The 25,871-nt window shown below is 36.8% G+C and overlaps 1 protein-coding gene across 4 annotated transcripts in view; it reads right to left on the reverse strand.

Annotated features, from left to right (window-relative positions):
- THSD7B (thrombospondin, type I, domain containing 7B) overlaps positions 1-25,871 on the reverse strand; it is a 792,320-nt gene that overhangs the window by 452,662 nt on the left and 313,787 nt on the right. For all 4 annotated transcript variants that reach the window (XM_012728237.1, XM_012728251.1, XM_012728256.1 and 1 more), the window contains one exon: positions 21,925-22,094. In XM_012728237.1, coding sequence (XP_012583691.1) covers positions 21,925-22,094 — 170 coding nt within the window. The remainder of the gene's footprint in view (positions 1-21,924; positions 22,095-25,871) is intronic.

Here is a 25,871-nt window from a genome sequence, read left to right on the forward strand (position 1 = left end):
CCATTGTGTGTGTGTGTGTGTATGTATGTGTGTGGTTTCAAGCAGTTCTCTGACCTTTGTAGATATATGTCACCTGCACCACAATCAATATTCGGAACTGGTCCACCACCACAGGCTCTCTATGCTTCCCCCTCATCGCCACATCCACTCTCATCACTAGGGAATCTGACAATTACTAATCTCTATTTTTTTTCTGATGGGTCTCATTTTTACTTTCATTTTTTACAGGGAATTCACCCCTGATTCTGCCACATATTTACCATGGGCATTGTCCTACCTTTCATTCACCACTGACCTTTGAGAATGCCCAGAGAAATGGGCAGCTCATCTCACTCACTGCACCCTTAACCTGGCCCCGGGCTAGTCTAAGACTTGCCACCTGTCCCTCTCCCCTGTTTCACACACTTCCTGTACAAACCTCTTTGCTGCATCAGGGAACATTCCAATCATATAGCTTCTCCCAAATTCTGCCCTTATTTCCTCTATCTGCAACACTCTCTTCGCTTCTCAGAGAGCCACAGACTTACTTACTTAAGTCTCAGTTCAATATCACCTCTTAACAAAGAATTTTTCTGACTGACCTACTGAAATAAAAACACATCCATTTCTTCATTATTATCTCTTTTTTTAGCCTGCTTTAGTTTTCTTCAAGGCACCTACTACCCTCCAAAATGTACTGTTAAATTAGCTATTATCTCTTTCTTCCCATCAGAATCTAAATGCTACAGGAAAACTTTCACTCTTTGTTTAGGCTACACTTCAAGTGGAATTCATAGCACACAGATTAGACTTGGTAAATATTGTTGGATAAGTCTAATTTCCCTATTATTCAGTTGACAAAAATTAAAATATTCAGTACTGTCAACAATACAAAGAAACTGGCATGATTGGACATTGTTAATTAAATGCATTATTATATATTTTTTAAAAGATTAACTTATGCATATAAGAACCGGGGTATAGGCCAGAGGTGCAGGGATTCACTAGGGACAGAATGAGCAGCAGAACAGGTAAATTGATTGAAATAACACTGCTGAGGGGAGCAGAGGGAAGGCCAGGAGAAGTTGCTGTGCCACATGGGTCACCACCCTGTGGGAAATAGAGCACGTGATGCAGTGGTAGCGATTGCTTCACAGCGAAGGACCATAAATTTATTATTAGATTTTTAATTGAGTTAACATTGGTTTACAACAGGGGCATAATTTCACATGCATGTCACCACACCCACTGCCAAAACATCTGTTTTCACACAGAATTTTGAAGAAAAAAAAACATTATCAATAATTAGCAATTCCACAACATTAAAATAAACATTTTTAAATCAAGGTAGATGTGTAACTACATGTTCTCTCTGATGTTATTTGTTGTAAGAATAAAAAGTTCTAAATGTCCTTCAATGTAAAATGACTAACTGGGATTATCCATTTTCTGGACATTATGAAGCAAGAGATAGAAGTTGCAGGAAAATGTCAGATATCTTTTTCACAATAAGGTAAAAGTACAATTCACATTTAGCTATGCCTCTGTGTGTGCATATGTGGGTGGAGAGAGAGAGATCAAGAGACAGAGATAGAGATCAGACAAAAGGAACTATCTATGCTCATTAATTTATAATAACTATCCCTTACATAACTGGGGTAGGCATATGGGAAATTTTTTTTTTTTAAAGATTTATTTATTTGTGCATACAGAACTGGAGTACAGGCCAGATGCTCAGGGGCGGTGAGAGGCTTCACCAGAGACAGAGTGGGGAGCAGAACAGACAGATCAACGAAGTACACTGCTGAGGGGAGCAGAGGGCGGGTCAGGAGAGGTCTGCCACACCATGTGGTCACCTCAGGGGCAGGTGGGAATCGAACTCATGCAGAAGCGGCCCTAGATTCTCAGTGCTGTGCTTTACCCACTGTGCCACCAGGGAGGGCCCGGGATATATTTTTTAACACTACAAATTTTCTAGATATTTTTCTAGTAAAGCATTTATTTTATAAACAAATAATAGTTATGGAAAGTAAGAATTAAACTTACTATAATCTCATTAATCAGTAAAGAATAAAATATCCTTGACATACAATGTTATAAGCTATTTGGCATGAAGTTTTATCCTTTCGCTGAGGATACCTTCACTTCAACTCAGTTCTGAAGCCAAAGGAAAAACTGCTAGTGGAATTTGAGCAAGGAAGTTTCACTACTGAAGGTTTTTCACAGTAAATCTTACAATAAATTATGAAGACATGGCCCTCCCTGGTGGTGCAGTGGGTTAAAGCACAGCATTGAGAAGTTAAAGCCACTTGCGCATGAGTTCGATTCCCGCCTGTCCCAGAGGTGACCACATGGCTGGCAGACCTCTCCTGACTCGCCCGCTGCTCCTCTCAGCAGTGTACTTCATCGATCTGCCTGTTCTGCTCCCCACTCTATCTCTAGTGACGCCTCTCACTGCCCCTGGGCCACTGGCCTGTACCCCAGTTCTGTATGAACAAATAAAAAAAAATTATGAAGACAAAAACAGTATCTATATCAATCAAAGGATGGCTTGGTGGAATCTCCAGCTGTCCTTTAATTCACTGCACCAAAATGGTCCATTGACTGATAAACAGCTTTTAAGAGTTTGACATAAAGAGTTCAGTGTTCCATACTAAAATTTAGATTACCCAAATAGAAAGGAAGAATAGTCCTCTATTTCTCCTGCCCTTAATTTTAACCCCCTGTGATTGGAAAATCACCTGATTTACCTAAATGTCCCATCACAGCAGTGGTGGTTAACATGTTCACATCAGTAATACAATGCCTGTATACTGTGTCCAAATTATTTCACATATGTGTTTTTTGAATCTAGGATAGAAGAACATCTTACATACTCAGTATTTTTTGTGGACATAAAAATTACCAACACAAAAATTTCTCATATATTCTGCTAGCAGAGTGAGGATAACTGATGTGGTCTAGTTAACATTACTCGAAAATAATTCTATGCACATACCCTCTTGACCCTCAATCAACAGCAACATGTCCATACTGTAGGGGCTGCATATTAACATAGTAGTTAACCACTCATGAATAATTATAAGGTATACTTCAAGCTGAAAACTACAGGAAAGAAAAGCTGAATATAAAGCTGAAAAATGCAATATATGGAGAACGGAATGTTATAAATGAAACCATCAACAGTGGAAGGTATGCTCTGTAATACACAGGCATATCAAAATGAGAACAGGCTAAAATAATACATTAATAGCACGACATAGCATGAGCAGGAAATATAACAAAAAGGAACAAATAGGGTATTGTAAATACCCAACCCAATACTAGGATACTCAACCCAAGTATAGCATGCAATTAGCTTCAATAAAGTTAAATTTGATATTCAAAAGGAAGTGTGAAAATAATACAAATTCTTACAGCTTTCAGAAATCAGTATCTTCATATATATTTTCTCATTAAATGTCAAAGTTGTGTTCACCATTTTAGAAATCAGCAATCTAAACATATGGTGAAGAGCTCAGGGAGATAAAAAAAAAATATGAAGGATGAGATGTAACCTTTGGAGAGAATGATAACCCAGGCAATCTGGTAAAAAGGATATGGACAGTCTTTATTACTCTAGACTGAAGATCCAACATAACCCTTCCCCAATGAGCAAAAGATTCTAAATTTGCAAAAAAATCTACACAATGAGCACATGAAAAATTACTCAACATTATTAGTCACCAGGAAAATACAAATTAAATCCACAATGAGATACTACCACGCATGGACCAAAACACCCACCAAAAGTAAATCAGATAGAACAAACATTGGTAAGGAAGTAAAGCAATAGAATCTCATCTTTACACAAAGCTACCAGGTATGAATAGTAACACAATCTATTTGGACAAAAGAAAAGTTTGAAGTATTATGTTTTTGTTTTCATTTTTTTAATAAGACTATAACCACACTATTATCTATTAGGGCAAATTCCTAAGTATATTATTTACTGAAGAGAAAATTAAAGCATTTTTTTCACCACCAGCACCTCAACCCCTCCTCCCAAAAAATAACTTGTATAAGGATGGTCCAATTAATCTCCATAAATTAACAAAAACAATCCTAATGTCTACCCGCAAAATCATGGGTACACTGCTACACTGAGACAATGGAATATTTGTCAGCAATGGAGGGATAGCATGTATGAAATAAAGGCCACAAAATGGACATGCTATCTAATACCACACATATTCAGTCCTGGAACAGTATAAAGTAACCTAAGCTCATAGAAATCAGATGAATGGTTATTTCTGATGGGGCTGATTGTGAAGGGGCAGATATAAACATTCTGGAGTAATGGAAATATTATGTCTTGATATACATTCATCAAAACATATTGTCGGAACATTTTACTATATACCTCAAACTAAATCTCATAAGTATGTTAAGGTGAAATGAGAATTTCAGCTGTGCAAATACTTTGTGACAAGCCCATCCACTACAAAAAGAATATCTGGAAAATTCTCTTCACAATAATAGTTGAAATTATAAAAGCCTAGGAAGGAGCTGCTATTCCAAGACAAAGCCTGATTAATAAAATATTCTCTGTTGGTTCAGATATCATGGGGGGGTATTGTTGGAAAGTCATTTGAGTGAGGTTAACTGAGATTCTCTTTCCTACAGTTCTAATTGATGACAACATATAAATATTGTTTTTCTAAATCCTGAACTTTTGATTTGCTAAATGTAGTACAGTCCACACCAAGAGAATTGATTTCTCTTTAAAATAAAACAGAAGGCCAAAGCAAGAAGAAGAAAAGTATCAGTTTATAAAAGAAGACTTTAGCATGAGTTTGATCCCCGCCTGCCCCCGAGGTGATCCACATAGTGCAGCAGACCTCTCCTGGTCCGCCTGCTGCTGCCCTCAGCAGTGTCCTTCTGTAGTCCTATTCTGCTCTCCACTCTGTCTCTTACCTGCACCTGTGGCCTGCACTCCAGTTCTGTATGAATAAATAAATAAATCTTAAAAAAACGAAAAGGAAATAAAAAGGTCAAGAGAAAACTAATTTGGAAGGGGCAGAACAGTGGTCTAGTGGTGTAATGAGGGCTATTATTGAACTATTTTAAATAAACTGTAACAAGACACACAGAAAACCATCATTGTGAAATAATTAGAGCTTATGAAACATTCTTTATGGTGAAAAAGCATGAAAATACTGCCCACGTAAGACAAAATTCAGAGGATGTTTCTGGTACACAAAGAAAAATGTAGAGAGCATAGTGTGGCTGCCTTTAAATTTTGAAGTGCTTTTATATGAAAAATAGATTAATTTTATGTAGCTTCTAAATGCAGAACTGAGAAGAATAGATGAAAATTAATGAGAAGCAAGTCAATATAAAACACAGTCTGTGTAATCACTGGAACTTTAATGAGTAATGAATTAGTTATTGCTAGCATGCAATCCAAGACCACACTCAAGGAGGCTTCAAAAGGAAATCACTGTGTCTGAGAAATGTTTGCACCAGACAACCAATCCAGTTGCTTTCAAAGAGGTTACAAATGGTAGTTTTAAGATGAGAAGGAACAGTCTGATGCCTGTTATATCAACACCAGAACTTCCAAATCCTAAGTAACCTCAAGTCATTGGGAAACTGAGTAAGAAAGTAATTATCTTTGTCTTCATAATAGTTTAGAAATACCCACTTATCTTTGATATATTGCTGACACACAGAAGTTTATTACAGGGGCATAATAAAAGCCATGTGACTTAGGTCAAATATGAAATAACTGGGAAGAGAAATTCTTAAGAGCCCTACCTAAAAAACAATTCAAGGTAACAAGTCACTAAACACTTTGATGCTATAAAGCTTCTAACTTCATGCTGAGCCCTGACATCTGAAGATATCACCATTGGAAACACGTTCCTTTGGAGTTCTGCTTTCCTGGGGCTGCTTTCCACCTCCTGGAATTTTAATTGCCAAATTTAGCTGTAAAGAGATGATTAGACTAGTGAGTAAATAAATGATGGGGGGATGGAGAGAGAAGTCAGGATTAAGTGAATAGAAAGGTGCATATTTTATAGGCATATTATAGGCCAGAGAAATGGATGAAGAAATGAACAAGTTGATAGAAGTCAAAGGTATGGACCTTGGGTCTGCAAACTGACCAGCTTTAAGAATCAGATCAGGCTAGATTTAACTACATCAGGTATCACTTTGCATAGTTTAGAATAAAATTTATTGCATCATTCCTTCTTAATCTTTCCAGTTTATAAAAATTACCTGCTTACTATTTTGTAAAAAGTACAAATTTCTAAGCACACACCAGATTCGCTAAAGCAGAAATTCCAGGGATGAGCCCAGGGTGAGGGATGCATGTTTGACAAACACCAGATGTAATTCATAATATAATCAATTCATATACTCAATTGATAATTACTGCTTAAATCTTTTTCATTCCCATGCTCCACTTCAGTAAAGCTTGCTTCAAATAGTTTCACATAACCTAAAAAGGCCATTGTAGAAACAATTAAATTAACAAGTTACTACGCTTGTTACAGTAATGTTATCAGTCTTAAAAATTACATATGTGGTTGTCAACTTTGTATAAAGACTACTAAATGAGTCTGACAAATTTGGAGAGTATTAGCTAAGAGTAAACAAGAATTACAGTATAGAATTTTTGGAAAATAATATATCTGTAGTGTCCCCAGTCAAAATTTCAGTGAAAGGAGATGTTGCAGATAATAATATGATATTACAAGAAATAAATATAATTCAAAACATAACTGGTTTTACATTTATATTTCCCACTAGTATTTAATACACCTAAAATGATAATGAATATATGCTGTTATCCCTATTTTATAAAAGAATAAAAAAAAAGCTAAAATTGGGCCTCTCATCTACCAAAGGTTAAAACCATCCTCAGTGGTAAAGACAGAATTAGAATCATATTCACTTAATTCCCAGTTCAGTATGTATTTCCACATAATTTTATCATAAAAAGTAGTAACTATTATTTCTATTTCACTTACATTTAAAAATTCCCACAATAAAGTCTTAAAACAAATTGTTACCTTGCCATTAGTAGGAGGCGACTTACACATACATACAAACCATTAATAAACCGGGGAAGAATTTTAAGAATAATTAGCTCCAGAAGCCAAATATTTGGCAGAATTATCTTAATTTCCATATCTCAGAAATTACAGGTAAAGCCCAAAAATATTGCAGAAAAAGCCAATTTCTTGCATATTTATATCTCTATCCTCAGTAAATCCCCATAGTTTATTGAATGAACCACACATCAATAGCTTGCAAGTGTGCATTTTAATTTAGTATCCCAGCAAATAATTAAGTAAGTGAGCAGTATTTAGTTTTACTAAGTTTTTTATAATGATTATCATCTTCATAATTATTAACTGGAAAACCTTAGTTGTAGATCATGGGTATCCTCTCTCTTGCATATAAATCTATGTATATTTGATCTATCATTGGTTTAATCACTACTCTAGAGTCCAGGTCGGCAATATTTCAAATATGTGTTATTACATTATGCCCACTACAAAGTAGAGAGGTTTCTGAAATAATAAAAAATAGAATCATTTTATGATCCAGCAATTGTACTTCTAAATATATATCCAAACAATATGAAAAGACTGATTTGAAAAGGTAGATGCATCTCCCTGCTTGTTGTGGCATTATTTAGAATAACCAAGATATAGAAATAATCAATTTTTCCCATTAACTGATGACCAAACAAGGAAGGTGTATTCCATACACAATGGAATACTATACAGATGAATTGTTACCATTTGTGGCAACATGATGGAAACTGAAAAGCTTATGTTAAGTGAAATAAGGCAGAGTGAGAAACATATACTGGGCAGATGTCACTCATGTGTTCAGATACATTTTTAGTGGAAAGAGCAATATTAACCAGTGCAGGTATGTGCATACTTGTGTGAGTGTGTCGTGTTATTGCTGGGAGACATTTCTCCATGGATCTATATATCTTGTAACCAGAGATACTGACAGTTTTTGCTCAGTAGACTGAAGAAAAAAAAAAAAAACAACAAAACTATCTTTTAAAGATCTTTATATAGAAAATAGTCTTAGAAGATAGGGGACAGGGTCACTATTGGGGCTAAGGTTATGCAGGGTTTGCCTTCAACACCCTTTTAAGTGATTGGGGTTTATGATGCTCAGTGTCACTGACCTGTCATACAACTCACCTAGTGTGTAGGCACAGTGGCCTGTGGTGAGGAGAACTGAAAGTGCTGAGCATCTAGAAAACAACATGAATGATGAGCCTCAAGCTACTGACATTGAAGTAATGACTGTCCTTTGTCTCTGACAAAGGGGTCACATGTCTAATGAAATCATTCCAGGTTAATATGTTAGCATATATGTAAGGTAATATGAGGTTTTTATAGTTTTTAATATATACGAGGGTCAGTTATTCACACCTGAGCTTACAAATAGATCTTTCTCCAATGATTTGTATCATTCCTTTAGAATTGTCCTTCAATTTTTTTATTGATGTAGTAAGAAATCAGGGAGAACTATTTTAGGAGTGGTTATTTCCATTAAGTAACTAATAAAAATTTCCAGGGAAAAGTTTTGAAAAATTGCAATAGTTTATTACATATTTTACAAAATTCTCATATATGCCAGGTTTTTTTTTTTTTTTGGTCATTTTTTTTTTGATTGAGGTACCACTGGATAACAACCCTCTGTGTGCCTTAGAGTTATAGGATCATAGCCCTCAGGTGCATATTCTCATATTACATCTACTTTAAGATACTTCTAAGTCCTCCACCAAAGTCCAATTGCGTCCTCTCCTCTTTTTTTTCCCCTCTTTTGTCACTGTGATAGCCTTAATTCTATAGTCATATTTATAGGTATTCTTATTGATTTGGATTTAAATGATCCTTTGTTTTATTCCTTTATGTTCCACATATAACTGAAACCACGCTGTATTTTTTTTTCTCATTCTGAATTATTTCTCCCATTATAATCCCCTCTGGTTCCATGCATGCCAGGGTAAAGAGTTCATCTTTTTAGAGCTGAGTAGTATTTCATTGTATGTGTGTGTGTGCATATGTCTACAAACCCATACATGCATGTCTATCTGTGTGTATGCACATGTGTGCTCACATGTACACACACACATATCTTCCTAACCCACTCATCTGTCTTTGGGTACTTACACTGGTTCCACGATTTGCCTATTGTAAAGAGTGCTAGTATATCTCTTCAGATTAGTACTTTTGCACTCTTCAGGCAGGTACCTAGGAGTGGAATTGCTGGATCAGTGGTAAATTCATTTTCAATATTTTGGAAATCTCCATACTTTCTTCCTCAGGGACTGGATCCGTCTACATTTCCACCAACGTTGTAAGAGAGCACCTTTTTCTCCCCTTCCTTACCAATGCCTATTGTTTCTAGTCTTTTCATAGGGCCATTCTCTTGATCATTTACTGACTGGATTAACAGAATTCTAAAGTTATGGTCTATGGATATTGCATTAAAATCAAAAGAGACCCTGATATTTAAAGCTAGTTGTTTACCTGTAGTATTTGATTCAATGTCTTGTTAGAGAGGACCTCAATACATGTGTAAATACACAAAAAGACTAAGTTTTAAGTGCCTAAAAATTAAATTATATAGCATTTACTTGCCATGTATCATGTACTAGGTTAGGATCTTATTTCTCTGACACCTCATTTCATCAATTCAATTGACCATTGCTACTTTATAGATAACTGGAGGCTTAGAAAGGGTGGTAATTTGTCCAGCCTCACATAATAAGGTAATGGGGAACTAATACCAAAACAGTAATCCTCACTCAGGGAGTTAGTTAAGTACTAAATTAACTGGAACTCTCTACCCCATGATAGCATACAAATTAATCATGTATTCATAATGACTATGCTACAATTAATTGTTATAAGTCCTAAGAATTTATTTCTCAAAAGAAAGAGAATGGGCTTCGGTAAGCAGAATAATGATCATTGAAACATATCTAAATCTTACCCCAATGACTACATTACATTACATGGCAAAAGGGAATTAAGAAAGTGTGGAACTAAGGCCATTAATAAATTAATCTTAAAATGGGGAGATGATCCAAAATTATCTGAATGGGTCCAATGTAACCTCAGGAGATCTTTGATATAAAATTGAAAACCATAGAATCATAATTAAAAAAAAATGTGAAGCTGTTATAGCAATGACTTTGAAGATATAAGATGGAACCATGAGCCAAAATTTAAGAACAACCTTTCAAGGCTTGGACAAGCAAGGAAAATATTTTTCCCAAGAACATAAAAATAAAACGGAAAAGGAATACAGTACTGCTGACTCTTAGATTTTGGGGGGAAAAGAACCATCTTTTTTTTTTAAGATTTATTTATTTATTTGTACAGAACTGGGGTATAGGCCAGAGATGCGGAGGGTGAGAGGATTCACCAGAGACAGAGTGGGGAGCAGAACAGGCAGATAGAGGAAGTACACTGCTGAGGGGAGCAGTGGGCGGGTCAGGAGAGGTCTACCTCGCCATGTGGAGCTCCTCCGGGGCAGGCAGGGATGGAACTCATGCCGAAGTGGCGTAAGCCTCTCAGCGCAGTGCTCTAACCCGCTGCGCCACCAGGGAGGGCCCGAATGAGAACCATTTTTAACTATGGGCCATGAGAACTGTAAGAAAATTAGTTCGTGCTATTTTAAATCATTAAGGTTGTGGCAATATTTACAGCAACAATAGGGCATTATTATAGGAAATGTAATTAACAGAAAATGGTGCCTATGGTAGAGACAACTCACTGCTTCTCAAAAATCTATATTTCCTTCCAAAGGGTATAGTTAAATGGCCACCTAGCCAGGGATCATACTTTCCAATGCCTCTAATTTGCCCATCCTGACACCCAACAAGACAACAGAGATAATATGACCAGTCTCCTCAGAAATGTGTGTGTCACATTTAATGTTTCAATTTGGGGCCCCTTAATTTCATGTTCTCTGTTCTTCTGGTGATTAAAATCTAATTCCTATCTATAGAATCGAAACTCATAAACAGAAAGGTCAGCTAACTTGTTCAACTTGTTCACACAGTGTGGCTGAAACAGAGTGAGAGTAATGGAAGGAGGAAAAGTTGAGGTGAAAAAGTAGGATCTCACACATGGCTCTGTGGTGATGTCAAGGTGGCTCTGATTCAGAGGAAGTCCTTGAAGCATTCTGCATAGGGATAATATAGACTCATAAGTTTTCTTGTGAGGTTACTTTGGCATGAGTGTGAAGAAGAAAAATAGTAATAGCTAATAATTATGACATGTATTAGGCTCTAAGTCATGTCTCAATATGTGTGTGTTCATTTAATCCTCACAACACCTTATGATCTTGAGATGATCATTATCTCCCTTTTATACATGAGAGGGAAAGATGGCAAAATAATTAATTTGTGAAGGTGAGACAGCTTGTAAGTAAAAGAGTAAAAATTTAGGTAGAGATAGTGTATCTGCTCACTCCACAATGAGCCACATTAAACACAGATGGGACATGAGAAGATAGGAAATCTCTCAGGAAACTATTACAGTGGTTCCTAAGAGAACTAATATAGCTGTAGAAATAAATAAATAAACATATTTGGAGGTAGAATTAGCAGAATTTGGTGGTAGATTGAATATGTATACTATGGTCAATGACAGTGAAATGTTATGGACACTGCTGGCTTTCTGGAGTGAGCACTTGCATGAAGAGAAAGAATGTCCCAAATCTTGGACAATGAAAAAGATTCTGATATCCTTATCATAGGATACGGAAATGTCCAGCATGGGAAGTACTGAACTTAAATGCTATAGATCTATTGAATAGAAATAGCTGGGTCTAATATGGAGCACCAAGCCTAGAGGACTTAGGACAACCTGTATGAAGTTCATCAAGAATCAGAAATACAATTAAGTCTTAGAAAGATTTATTAAGTCTTAAAAGAATGAAATGAGGGCCCTCCCTGGTGGCACAGCGAGTTAAAGCACCACATTAAGAAGCTAAAAGCCACTTCTGCATGAGTTTGATTCCCGCCAGCCCCGGAGGTGACCACATGGCGTGGCAGACCTTTCCTGACCTGCCCGCTGGTCCCCTCAGCAGTGTACTTCATCGATCTGCCTGTTCTGCTCCCCACTCTGTCTCTGGTGAAGCCTCTCGCCACCCCTGAGCCTCTGGACTATACCCCACTTCTGTATGCACAAATAAATAAATCTTTTAAAAAAAATGAATGAAATGAGCTAAAATTATATATTCCACATGGAGATAGATTCTTAAAAATGGCACCACAATTTACCTGGGATTAATTCTCCTCCAAGAATGCTTGAGAAAATGGCCAGAAGATATGAGGTATAATTCAACAATTCTTTAACACATACAGATACTGAGTCTTCTTTCTTGAGAATAGACCGTGATGAGAAGTTCAAACTAGAGCATTAAAAAAATGCTAAATACCAAAATAAGTTGTTGAGAAAGTTCTGAAACTTTTCTGCAGGAAGGTTTGACTATATGTGGATATTTCTTCTGAAACCTACTTGCCAGGGCATTCACATATTCAACAAGTCTGGAGAAATAGGTTTGGAAGCAATAACTTTGTTTCAGAAATTGCACTGCCAAGAGGAACCTCATTACCTCTTGGCTTGGGGTTTGAGAAAAATCTAATCCAGCTGACAACATGAAGTTTAGTGAGACACCCAACTAAAGATTGTAAATGCCCTCATCTCAGCATGTTTTTCCAAATGCTATTTTCTACTTTGAAAAAGAAAACTTACCTGTTCATTAATGAAGTGCAGGTGTATATAAACAATTGAAATGACGAGAAAAGGTGTCTCAAAGTGAAAAGTCATGCCTAAAACCAAATGGTTAAGACTATACAAATATGTGAGGTTTATATTCATTTCTTTAAAAAATATCAATTCAGCTCTTATCTACCTTTTGCCAGGCAATGTGCTAGCTGCTGTGCAGTCTACCAGTTACTAAAACTGTTCTTACTCTCAAGATTTATGCACGATGAAGAGAGAGAGAGAGAGAGAGAGAGAGAGAGAGAGAAGGGAACAGGAAAAATGGGGGAAATGGATGATACAGAGGGATAAACACTTCAAAGAAGAAGAAAATGAAGGTTGGGTTGGGTGTAAAAAGAGGACGAAAATGAAGAAACAATTATTATTCCATCTCCCATGAAACTTCATGCTCCTATTGTGTCTCATCTAGACTTTTATAAAAAAAAAAATCCATAAAAAATGTCTCTCATGCTTTCTTTAGATGCACATTCATTTTTTTATTATAGCTAAGTCCTCTAGAAAGCAGAAACCTATGATGAAAGTTAAGGCGCTAATGCCAGCATACCTTGTCTTATTATGTTTTGCTTTATTCCACTTCACATATATTGTATTTTTTAACAAATGGAAGGTTTGTGACAACCCTTATGATGAGCAAGTCTATTTGTGCCATTTTTTCTCAACAGCACATGCTCACTTTGTGTCTCTGTGTCACATTTAATTAAAGTATGTGCACTGCTTTTTTATACATAATGCTATTTACACTTTAAATAGACTACAGTATAGTGCAAACATAATTTATATTCAGTGGGAAAACAAAAAATGTGTGTGCCTCTCTTGATGGTGTTATTTGTTACATTGCAGCAGTCTGGAACTGAATTTGCAATCTTTTTGAGGTAGGGGAGAGATTTTGGGAGGTGCAGGGTCAGGACACAGTGACATTGAAGAAGAAGCAGGAGTAAAGTAAGGAAAATAGGAAGTAATGCTAGATGACGTGGCTATTTCATGTGAAACCTCCAAGCCTGAAGCAGAAAACAGACTTTCTCTGAAAGAACTGCAAGACTATACTGGAATAATAATTGGTGCATTGAGACTAGCCTCGCTCCCTCCTAAATCAAGTATCCCACTGGTGAAGTTTCACCCCTCAGGAGCTTCGTCTCCTGTACTTTCCATGTGTATCTTCCATGTTGTCACCTAGAGCCCTGAGCTGTTACTCAGGAAGGCAGTGCCAGACACATTGGTGTTTTATCCCAATCTAAAAATGGACACTTTGCTGGTGGCAAAACTACAGTGACCCCACCTGAAGGGAGAAGTCCTATGCTGTGAAAAAATAAGCAAAGGTGTTTAGCAGTAAGCAAAGAGGAAAATGTGGATGACTGGCCACTGTGTGCTTATAAAGCCTCAACTCAGAGAAGGAAAGAAAGTGGTAAAAGGAAAAAAAAGCATGGGGAAAGTCTGAATTCAATTCAAGGCTCTCTTCTATCCAGGGTACTGTTGCAAATGCTAGGGATACCCCAACAGACATGTTGTTCTCCCACACGTGCTCAACTCATTGACTTTGCTGTGTAGCTTGGTTAACCTAGCACATGAACAGGGAATGGTATTGCAGTGAGATAAGTGCTTTGGTGGCAGAAGAGAAGAGACTTGATGTCATCTCAAAGACTTCCAAGAAGGAACAAGTTTTAAGTAGGGATTACCCAAATCCAGAAGGTAGGGCAGAGTAAGAATGTAAGGGTAGGGGGAACTTAGGGAGGCCCCAGAAGAGTAGCCACTGTCTCTAAAACGAAAAATTTCAGGGCCCTCCCTGGTAGTGCAACAGGTTAAAGTGCAGCACTGCAAGCTAGCTGCAGCCTTTTCTTGCAAGTTTGATCTCCGGCCAGGAGGTGATCCATGGCAGAACTCTCCTGTTTCGCCTACTGCTCCCCTCAACAGTGTATTTTGCTGAGCTGCCCATTTTCCCCATTCTGTCTCTAGTGAATATTCTTACCACCCCTATACCTCTGACCTGTACCCCACTTCTTTGTGCATAAATAAATCTTGGGGGAAAAAAAGAAAGAAAGAAAATGTTCAGTATTGCTGTACTTCAGAATACAGAATTGGGCCAGAGAGCAATAGTTCAATTTCTACCATCTCACTTATCATCACAAGGCATAAGATTTCATCCTTGAATTATTTCTCTCTACTCTGAATCCATAGTCCTTAACTCCATGTACTCTATATTTCTGTTCAACTTGGTTACTGGTTCTACACTAATTTCTATGACTTGTTGCCTCTGGATTTTATTATGTGACTTGTGTCACCTGTGATTCCACCCCTTTCACATCAACCACACCTTCCCTAGAAGGCCCCCAGAAAAGTTTTCTCCTTTGCAAGTCTCCCCAATACACACCACATGCTACTGATTTAACCACTTTTTGTCTAACATTTTCTTTTCCAATTTTTTTCTCTATCCTATCTCCCCTTCTAGACTATTAAATATCAAAAGTAAAAATGAAGAAGCTAAATAATTTAAAATAATTTTTTGATTTTCCTTAATTTGTCTTCTTTGGAGAACAACAGAAGCTATGTTTAATCTGAAATTATTCAGAAATCAAATGTGGAGTGCCTTGGGCCAACAACCCATTTCTGTCCATGCTGATACTAAGTGGCCTAGCTGCTTGTCTCTCTTTTACACCCCTCCTCAGTCAGTCTCCAATGGGCCATGTCTGTTACTTCATGATAGTTACATCTTTTATTTTATCTGCTTCTACTCCAGATCCTGTGGATCACCTGATGTTGGCAAGAAAAGCTGATATCCAGATAGCAGATCATTTTGATTTTGTCAACAGTGAAGCCATTTATTTCCCTGACCTACTCAAAAGGAAAAGAAAAAATAATAATAATAAAACTTAACACAAAACTCGGCCCTCCCTGGTGGCGCAGCGGGTTAAAGCACAGCACTAAGAAGCTAAAGTCACTTCTGCATGAGTTCAATTCCTGCCTGCAAACTAGTACAACCACTATGAAAAACTGTTTGGAGGTTTCTCAAACTGCTAAAAATGGAGTTTCCATATGACCCAGCAGTCCCACTCCTAGTTATCTATCCAAAAGACACAAAAACACTGATTCAAAAGGATACCCACACCCCCACGTTTATTGCTGCTTTATTTACAATAGTAAAGACATGGAAACAACCCAAATGCCCCAAACTAGATGACTGGATTAAAAAGCTTTAGTACATATACATATACACAATGGAATTTTACTCAGCAATCAAAAAGGATAGACACAGTCCTTTTGCAGCAACATGGATGGAGCTGGAAGGGATCATGCTTAGTGAAATAAGCCAGAAAGAAAGGGAAAAAAACAAAACAAAACAAAACAAAACAAAAACAGATGGTTTCACTTATAGCAGGAGTATAATGGACCATGTGAGAAAATAATAATAATAATAAACAACTATATAGCAGAGACATTTTACGGGGGTGGAGTGGGGAATGGTATCAAAAACAGTTGGGGGGGGGAAGTGCCCTGGACTACAGTGATGGCACATGGGTGATGTGGTGATGGGAAGCCCACAAGGATTACAACTGAAATGGAAAAAAGGCATACAATGATGTAAAAATAAATTATTATGTTATAAAAAAAAAACACAGAGAAAAAAAATTAAAGGCCCATTTTTCCAACAAATCATTTATTTTTCCCAGGGGCAGCTTCTACTCAATGTTAGTCTTTCGCCTCAATTGTGCTGCCTCTGTCGTTTGTCCAATTGAGAGGCTGAGCTCCCCTTGCTCTCATTTCAAGCATGTGAATTATACCTTGAGCTACAAAAGACTTTTTTAATAGATGTTTTTAATGTCAATAACAATCTGATAATTTAATGCATGCAGAAAGTAGGAACTCTTCAATAAGTACTGTAATTTAATAAACATGTTTTATCACACTAAGATAAGTACATCACTAAACTTAGATATAAATGCAGTGAAACAGAGCTGATTGAAGCCAATCTCAATTTAGATCCTAGCTATCTAATTGCCTCTAAGTATTTAATTTCCCCTTTCTAATTTTTTTCAGCTTGCACACTTTGATAGAGAATATTTGAAATATCTATTTGAGAATATTTGAACTTTGTATATATGCTAACATTTCACTATACCAATAATCCCAATAATTAAGAATAATCCCAAGCAAAAAGATTAGAAACCAATAGACTTTATCTCTTGATCTCATGTGAAGCTCATCAACTATATTGCTGTTAATTAGCAAAGATTGTTTCATCCAGGTATCTCAGCTACTATGTCAGCATAAAGCAAGAGAAAAACCCCCATTTAAACTGCCTCATTCCTTGCAAGGGTCAACACAAAGGGAAGTTCTAAAAGCTTTATTCTCAGATGCAGAAATAGTTACTGATTTTAAAAACAATTTCTAAAGTTTTTTAGAAAAAGACATTTTTTGGTAAAAGACATTTTCTTTCTTCCTTTCTTTTGAGGTAAAAGACATTTCTAGACTCTCAAATGTTAGCAGAGTATATCCTTCAATTGCCATTTAATAAATCTGTACACTTGTTCATAATGTAAACACTTTATTTCATACCTTAAAATTTACTGTATAATCATGTCATGAAAGTTTGCTGAACACATATGGATTCTCTTAGTATACTGACACTTTTTCATTCTTAAGTGGCTAAGAACATGAGGTTTGTTCTCTGCTTAACAGCCTGCAGTGAAGATTAAAAAAAAGGCTTCAATAAGCACATATATGCTCAAAAATAAACCCCAGGGGTCTCTGACTATTTTCCAGAGTCATTGCCACTTTCTTATTCCCTGTGTCCCTTCAAAACAGTTCATGTGCCACCACTGAATATAACATCTCTATTCCTTTTCACATGTCTTATCCACCCCAATTTGGAACATTTTTCCTTCTGATCCTTCAAACTCTCCTTAAGCTTTAACTTCTTCAGGGAGAGCTCCCTCAAAAAATCATTACATGGCACTAACCATAAGATAGATAGGTAGGATGACAGATACACTGTAAGGTTTAGATAAACAATGAGGCGCTATAGCAGAATTATTCAATCGTTCAAATTAAAAGACTATAAATTATATTGGGGCATCTTTATAATATTAATGTGCACATACAGCCTAAAGCAACTGGTATATAAGATATTGTTTCTGAAAAAAAAAATGTATGTGTGGCATCCACTTATTACTCACCAAATCAATGTATTTAAAACCAACTTAATAAGCTAGATGATTGAGGAAACATTTAGGTGTCTTATCAATTCTCCATACAGGTCAGAATTAAAGCCTGCACCAAAACACACTTCTTCATATACTATTTATACCCCAACCATATGAAGTCTATGTTAGCACAATTTCCTAATCTTATCATCCACTTCCTCCATGTAATTCTGGGTGTAGCATGATGAAAACATAGGGCTTTTAAGAACCATTCAATCATACTAAAGTTGAAAGGGTAACCAGTGAATCTAGCAATTTAAAGTTTAAATGCCACCTATCCTCAAAATAGCTTCATCTATTTGATGTCAAACCAGTAAATATGAAATATGACAACAAACAAAAATAAAAAGTCAAACATACAGTGTTCTTCTTAACACAATTACACCAACATCTTTTCCTAATTTTTTACTTAGGATTTTTTTGTTTGTTTTTAATTTTCCTTTACAACAAGAACACAGTCTATACCTATGTTGTTTCACTCTGTGTTTGCTTATGTCTTTGTCTCTACACCACCCTGTCATGAATGACATAAATTCACCCTAGTCTTTAGTAGGTTTCAACAACACATTCTTTGTTTCAATGTTATATCTCTTGAGAAATGACTCTTGAAGAGAGGTTGAGTAGTTTTAATTTCATTTGAGAAAAAGGCAAGGAAATGTTCTCACCAAATCCAGGCATTTCAATTTACAGGTAAGCATCATTCTTGTTAGTACTTATGAATTATAAAAGAGAAACACAATTCTCCCTACAATAATAACTGGTAAACAAAATCATAAATACTCTTCTACATTTTCATTCGCAATCTATTGGCTTGGCTACTATTACTGAAAATTCATCTCACATCAATTGCTACAACACTATTTTTGTTGCATTTAAAGCACCACAGCAGCACTGAATAACCAAGTCAAGTAGTCAAGTAAAAATATGTCATAGGTGCCACTACACTGTTTCTCGAAAGACTGTGAATTCAAATGTGAAATGTGATGTCACCAAGAATAAGTCAGAATTCAGGGTCAGTTTTTAACCTAAGAGGTTTGAAGGGTTTCAAAGAAAATTAACACTTTAAGGGGGCATTTATAAATTTGACTGCATTCTACAACAGACCCTGTTTTTGTTTTCCCCCAAGATTATGGGTTCCATTAAGATCAGGTTCGTGAAAGTAGAGCAGCTAACTCACAGAGGATAGTGGGATTTTGTAGGCAAGAAAAGTCAAGCTACTCCACTCAGAGTGCTAATAGAGTATCCTGTGGTAAAAGGAAAAACTCTTGTGAGAAAGTCAATTGTGAACAAAAGAAGAGTTCCCAAAATCAATGCTGTTAAAACCCCTTCTCCCTCTGAAATCTAATATAAGCAAAGGAAAAAAAAAAAAAAGATGCTCACAAAAAAGAAAATAAAAAAATGTTCCCAATTTTTGTTTTTACTACTGCATTAGCAGAAAAGGTTAGAGATACTTTGATTTTGCTTCTTTAAATGGGTGAACATTCATAAGTCTCTTACACCAGTAGTTCGCTTATTCTCTTCTGTTTAATTTGGTCCAAGCAGAAAAAAAGGATATAATGTTGACATATTTGCTTAGGTATATGTGTAACTGAAAACAGTGAGAAAGGATAGCAATGTATGACCAATTTTTCTGTTTCAAATCCATGCAAATGCAACATAAAAAAAAAAAACTGTTGGCCCTCCCTGGTGGCGCAGCGGGTTAAAGCACTGCACTGAGAAACTAAAGCCACTTCCGCATGAGTTCGATTCCCGCCTGACCCGGAGGTGACCACATGGCGAGGCAGACCTCTCCTGACCCGCCCGCTGCTCCCCTCAGCAGTGTACTTCGTCGATCTGCCTGTTCTGCTCCCCACTCTGTCTCTGGTGAATCCTCTCACCCTCCACATCTCTGGCCTGTACCCCAGTTCTATACGAATAAATAATAAAAATCTTTAAAAAAAAAAACTGTTAAAACTACAAAGGTAAAGAGTAAAAGGGCTTTAATGTATGTTTAACTGTGCAAGCAGTAATTTGATGCAATCTGTTCAACTTACAGAACAGTACATGTCTTGTTATATACTATACACTTACTTGGTGCCCTTACATCTAAACCTCACCTACTGGCTACCCTGCTTAGAGCTTTCTAAGTACTATGTGTTTCCATGTGAAACCCGATATTTATTTGGAAGTTTAATTTGATGAAATAATTTTCCCTCTTCTTAGATTCTCAAAGCAGATTGGATTACACTCAAAGGTGGTAAAATCCACATTTCACACCACTCTTGTAGCATGATACCCCATTCTAGGAAAATCTCTTTTGACACCCCTCAATTATAATCTCCTTGCCTATTTCCATTATGAAAGGGGGAAATATTAAGTCTGAAGAAACCGTAGATGTATTAGAAAAAATTTTTTTAAACTAATGAAACTAGGAAAATAAAAATGTGAATAGTAGATTTAAAATGGTGGCAGATAATAGGTAGGTCAAGATACATCAGTTCTATAAAATTCTTATTTATGCATTGAATCCCAAAGCTGCTGCTAGGACTATAGACCACAGGAAGAGGGAAGAAAAGACAAAGCGAGACAGAAAGATCACAGGTATGAAAGAATAGTCTAGAACTTTTTATTCTAAACTTTGTTTTTATAATTACTGAAAGAAAAGCATAATAATGCCCCCCCAACCCCCTGCCGAAAAGTAAAGATCACTTTCAAAGACTGATAGAAATGGCATAAAATTTAACCACTGCTGTAAAATACTCTAGACATCTATATTTGCTGATGTCATCATCAAGCTATCACCAGCCACTCCAGCTTGAATTTGATACCTGGCCAGGGAGCTAACAAACATTATGCAACAGACTTTTCCTGCCTTGCCTCCTGCTCACCTCAACAGTATATTACAGTAGCTCTGACAGTTCTGCTCCCCAGTCTGTCTCTGGTGATTTCTCTCACCCCTCTGGCCTATACCCCAATTATTGTATATATAAATAAATAAAATGAATCCTAAATATGCTTATGTATCTACAAGTGTTGTATCAAACACTAAGGAGTGTAAAGATTTTGAGTCTATGAGTCATAAAGAGCATAGATGCCTCTGGAATGATGAAAGGTCATATCACATGAAAGGTATCAAATATGAAAAGGTTTACTGGATAAAACAGATTGCATTTCCATAGCAAGAAAGCTTATCTTGCCTTCCTAGCCAATCCTACAGAAGTAAACTGCTTACCAAGGAGAAAGGTCCACCTGAACCATTTCTTCAAAGGATACTCATGTTTTCTTCAATATGGCTGATACTATCTTCCAGAGTAGAACTATTATTGTCCACTCTTGGCATTTCAATCAGTTGAGTTAAATAAACAGGGGCTGGAATTTCCATCCCTCTATATTATCACTGTCTCAAAATCTGAAAGAAATGGCCTAATGCTGAGGTTGACCCTGTCTAATAGAGAGCCTGTGATGAAGGAAGTTGGTTCTCCTGAATCACCTTCTTCACTTCTTCTTCCTTCTTTATCTTCTTTTCATATTATGTAAAACTTGGCAATAACAAGTGCATCCTTATAGTTAAAGGTGATATGTATGCAGAAATTCTCACACGCATACACATATACCTTGACAAAAGGGACTACTACTCATTCATTGCTAATTGACTCATTCCAACATACCAGCACCTCAGATTGCAGCTTTCTTCTATACAACAAACCTTTAGCATATTTTATAATTATTTTTCATAAACATACTTTGAGGTAAATATTATTATTACCATTTTTAACATTCTAAATTACAGCAAATAACAGAACTTAGAGGTACTTGGCAAATAGTCAAGAAAACAAATAATAAATCTGTGAGTGTTGTGGATTGATTCTATCTAGAAGAATATGAAGAGACTGTCTAAGAATTACCCCTCCAATCACGATCCCTCCTCAGAACTGGCTGCCTACCTTCCTTGGCCCTCTGTGCAGCAAATGCTGGTATGCTCTGGGCACAGTAGACCTCTCGGGTCTGGAAGCCACCACCACAAACGGGTCCTGTCACATGCCAGTGGGGGTCCTGCTGCTCGAGGAGAAGAGACACTTGGCATTCTTTCCACTCAGATGTCCTCCAGGAATACCTGTTTGGTTGATTTATTTAAAAGAAAAATAGTAAGTGAGGGAAATATAAAATTCAAGCGATGATATCAAACACACATAATAATCTCTCTTTGGGGGCCAAACCTTTGCCTATGGAAACAGATGTCTATTGGCATTAAACACTGCTTACTAAATATTTTTATTAAGAAAATCAGCAGTGTAGCATATGAAGTAAGGAAATATGAATATACTGTGGATGTGTCTCAGTCTTGAAGTTATAAGAGAATAAAGAATTACAGGCAGGAGTTAGAAATCAAATGAATATATTCATAGCAACAAAAGTTGACAGGGAGTTTCTCTTCACAAACTTCTAGATGACTTTGGGTGAAAGTTGGCCTTTTCTTAGTTCATAGGATAGTATATTAATGTGTGAATTTATTTTAAATGGACAGAAATGACATCAAGTGTTTCAATCATTCTTCTTGATAAAGGGAAGTATTTATACCTGCTTGACTCTATATTTGCTTGGCATAAGGATATACATATTAAAAATGAGAATATGCAGAGCCGTCGCTGGTGGCACAGTGGATTAACGCACAGCATTAAGACGCTAAAGCCACTTCAGATGAGTTTGATCCCTGTCCCTGAGGTGATCCACATGGAGCTGCAGACCTCTACTGACATGCCCGCTGCTCCTCTCAGTAGTGTACTTTGTCAATCAGCCTGTTCTGCTCCCCACTCTGTCTCTGGTGAATCCTCTCACCACCCCTGCACCTCTGGCTTGTATCACAGTTCTGTATGTCTAAATAAATAAATCTTTAAAAAAAAATGAGAATATGCCTCTATATTTAATTGACAAATACGTATAAATGAAGACATGCTATTATTTAAACTGAATTAGGGAGATACCATCCTGGTTTATAACTTGTTCAGACACAGACACACACACATCATACAGAAATAAGGATGGGAGGGACACAGTGACATTTTTGACATAACTTACACAAAAGAAACAATCCTAGCAATATTACATTCATTCCAGAGAATTATTTCTGACAGAATTTCCTTTGGTGGTTATTACATCATTCTTCAAGCCCAAGAATTAGCATAATAACCCTACAGAATTCACATAAATACCAACAGCGTCCTTAATTTCTAAAACAATAACTAAAACCTAAGATCTGTATCTGCTGTCCCATTTCAGATTTCAAAACAAATACTTAGATTTGGTGTCGTTTAAAAAATAAATAAATAAATAAACATCAATTAAAAAAAAAAGAGCATGTATGACCAATATGTGACCAGGCCCCTGGCCTTATAGAAACTAGGGCTACAATTAAATCAAATAAAAGATGTCAAAATGAGTAACCTTTGAAAATGAATAGCAAGCATACAGCCTCACTGTGAAGAGCTCTCTGAAAGTCTGAGAATCATTAGTTTGTGAAAAGCCCATTGTAGAAGCTGGATTTGGACTATCGCCTGGGGTTGTTGGAACACAGTTGTCCTCACTCTGCCTCGCTCCTCCACTTTCACATACTTGTCAAGGTTGAAAATTTGTCAGTGGCCTGGACGAGCATTTGGATTGGTAGAGGCCACTCACTGCTGATGCCAGAGGGGCACAGACAGCAACACATGTCTAATTCCTGGCCGTGAGAGGAAAGAGAACCCCAATTCCTCTCAGTGAAGTTGAGAGTATGAAAATGCCTCAAGTGCTGTCCCTGTAGGCCCTTTGCTTCCCTGTCTCTCATCTCCACACACAGAGCTCTCACCCTATATTTTGTGATCACTCAAGCAGAAATCTTATCCCGTATGGCTCTGAGTCTCAGGTCACATAGGGCACATAGTATTTCAGGGCAAAATACAGTGAAAAGGGGTGGGTTGGGGTAGGTGCTACTCATTTTTACTTTCATGCCTTCTTACACCAAAAGTTCCCTAAGAATTCTCTCTGGGTTTTAAGGAAAGGATCGGATCGTTCAGCTATCTCTGTGACAGTTAGCAAATAAGAGAGGCTTAAGGGAGAAGGGAGGGAGTAGAGTGTTAACAACAAGCATGCTTTAGTCAAACTGACCTGCTTTGAATCTGAGTCTTTTCACTTACTAGTCACTCAGTTCTGTTTTTCCATTTGTAAAATGGCAGTAATGGTGGGAATGCAAACTAGTACAACCACTATGGAAAACTGTTTGGGGGTTTCTCAAACATGGAGCTTCCCTACGACCCAGCAATCCCACTCCTAGGTATCTACCCAAAAGACACAAAAACACTGATTCAAAAAGATATATGCACCTCCATGTTTATTGCTGCTTTATTCACAATTGGAAAGACATGGAAACAGCCCAAATGCCCAAAAATGGATGACTGGATTTAAAAGATGGGGTACATATATACAATGGAATATTACTCAGCAACCAAAATAAAAGAAACACATGTCTTTTGCAGCAACATGAATGGAGCTGGAAAAGATCATGCTTAGTCAGAAAGAAGAGAAAAAATACTGGATGGTTTCTCTTATAGCAGGAATATAACAGAACAGGAGAGAAAATAATGATAATGATGAACAGCTATATACCAGAGACATTTTGTGGGGGTGGAGTGGGGAATGGGATCAAAAACGGTGGTGGGGAGGGAAATGCACTGGACTATGGTGAGGGCACACGGGTGATTTGGTGATGGGAAACCCAAGGGGATTGCAACTGAGATGGAAAAATGCACAAAAATATGCAAAAATAAACTAATATTAAAAAAAAAAGAAAAAAGGCAGTAATGTTGTCAAACTTTAAACATGGCATAATAAATACTAATTCCTTTCTTCTTATGTCCTTCTATAAGGAACCTCAGTGCCACATAAAGCACATACACACATAATAAATGTAACATTTTTATTTATGAGAATTTCATCAAAATTCCTAATATGAGAGATCCAAAAACTAACAGCAATCAAAATTCAGCAAAGGGCATTAAAATAATAATAATATTAAGACCCATAGTTTAGGATTATGGCAAATCACAGAAATTTGTCTGCTGGTTGAAAGGAACAGGCTATGTTGTATAAATTGCTTTTTCAATTAATTTATCTTGACTCTGTAAGAATTAGCAATGGAGGAATTTTGGAAGTTATTATGGAGAAAAATGAAAAGGAAAGTTTAATGACTTTAAAGTAACAAAAACCCTGTTGGTAGCTCATTAACCAAAAACTCCCAAATTCCATTCACTGGCAAACAACAAATTCTCTAAAGCGATGTAAGACATTTATCACTATCACTATTTATCACTATTCTTTACCACCTCAGAGAAATACCAACCCAGCAAGCAGCAGAGGTAAAAATAAATAAATAAATAAATAAAACCAGTAAAGAACTATATACTATATTCCTTTTTAAAACGTCGTTCTTTTCAGTCTTTGCTCATACTTTTTTTTTTTCCCCAAAAGCACAATGTTTAGTCACAAATCACCCGCAGCCATGAAAACTGAACATCCTGAACTCCACCAACCTGGGAAAGTGTCTCTAGGATCTGACAGAATAAGAAATCAAAAGAGTTCACTCAGCTAAATGTTACTGGCTTTCTGGCTTTAGAAGTCAAGGTAGTGATAGTCCTCTGGCCTCAGAAAAACTCCACTGCCTGACTGACTCTTTTTAATGGCTCAGCCAGGTCAAAGACCAGGTTTTTATACCTCCTCTGCCAAAGTGGAGGTCTTTCAACATGTTCTCATTTTGTACTCCTGTTTAGGAGGGAAATATGGGGATTCTCAAAGGCCAGAGTCCTGCCTGCTAGGGGTGAGCAACACATTGAAATCAATTGTGAAAATGCCTCAACTGCTG

Source organism: Condylura cristata, unplaced genomic scaffold, assembly GCF_000260355.1.
Source record: "Condylura cristata isolate star-nosed mole 26May11 unplaced genomic scaffold, ConCri1.0 scaffold00002, whole genome shotgun sequence".
Taxonomy (NCBI): Eukaryota; Metazoa; Chordata; class Mammalia; order Eulipotyphla; family Talpidae; genus Condylura; species Condylura cristata.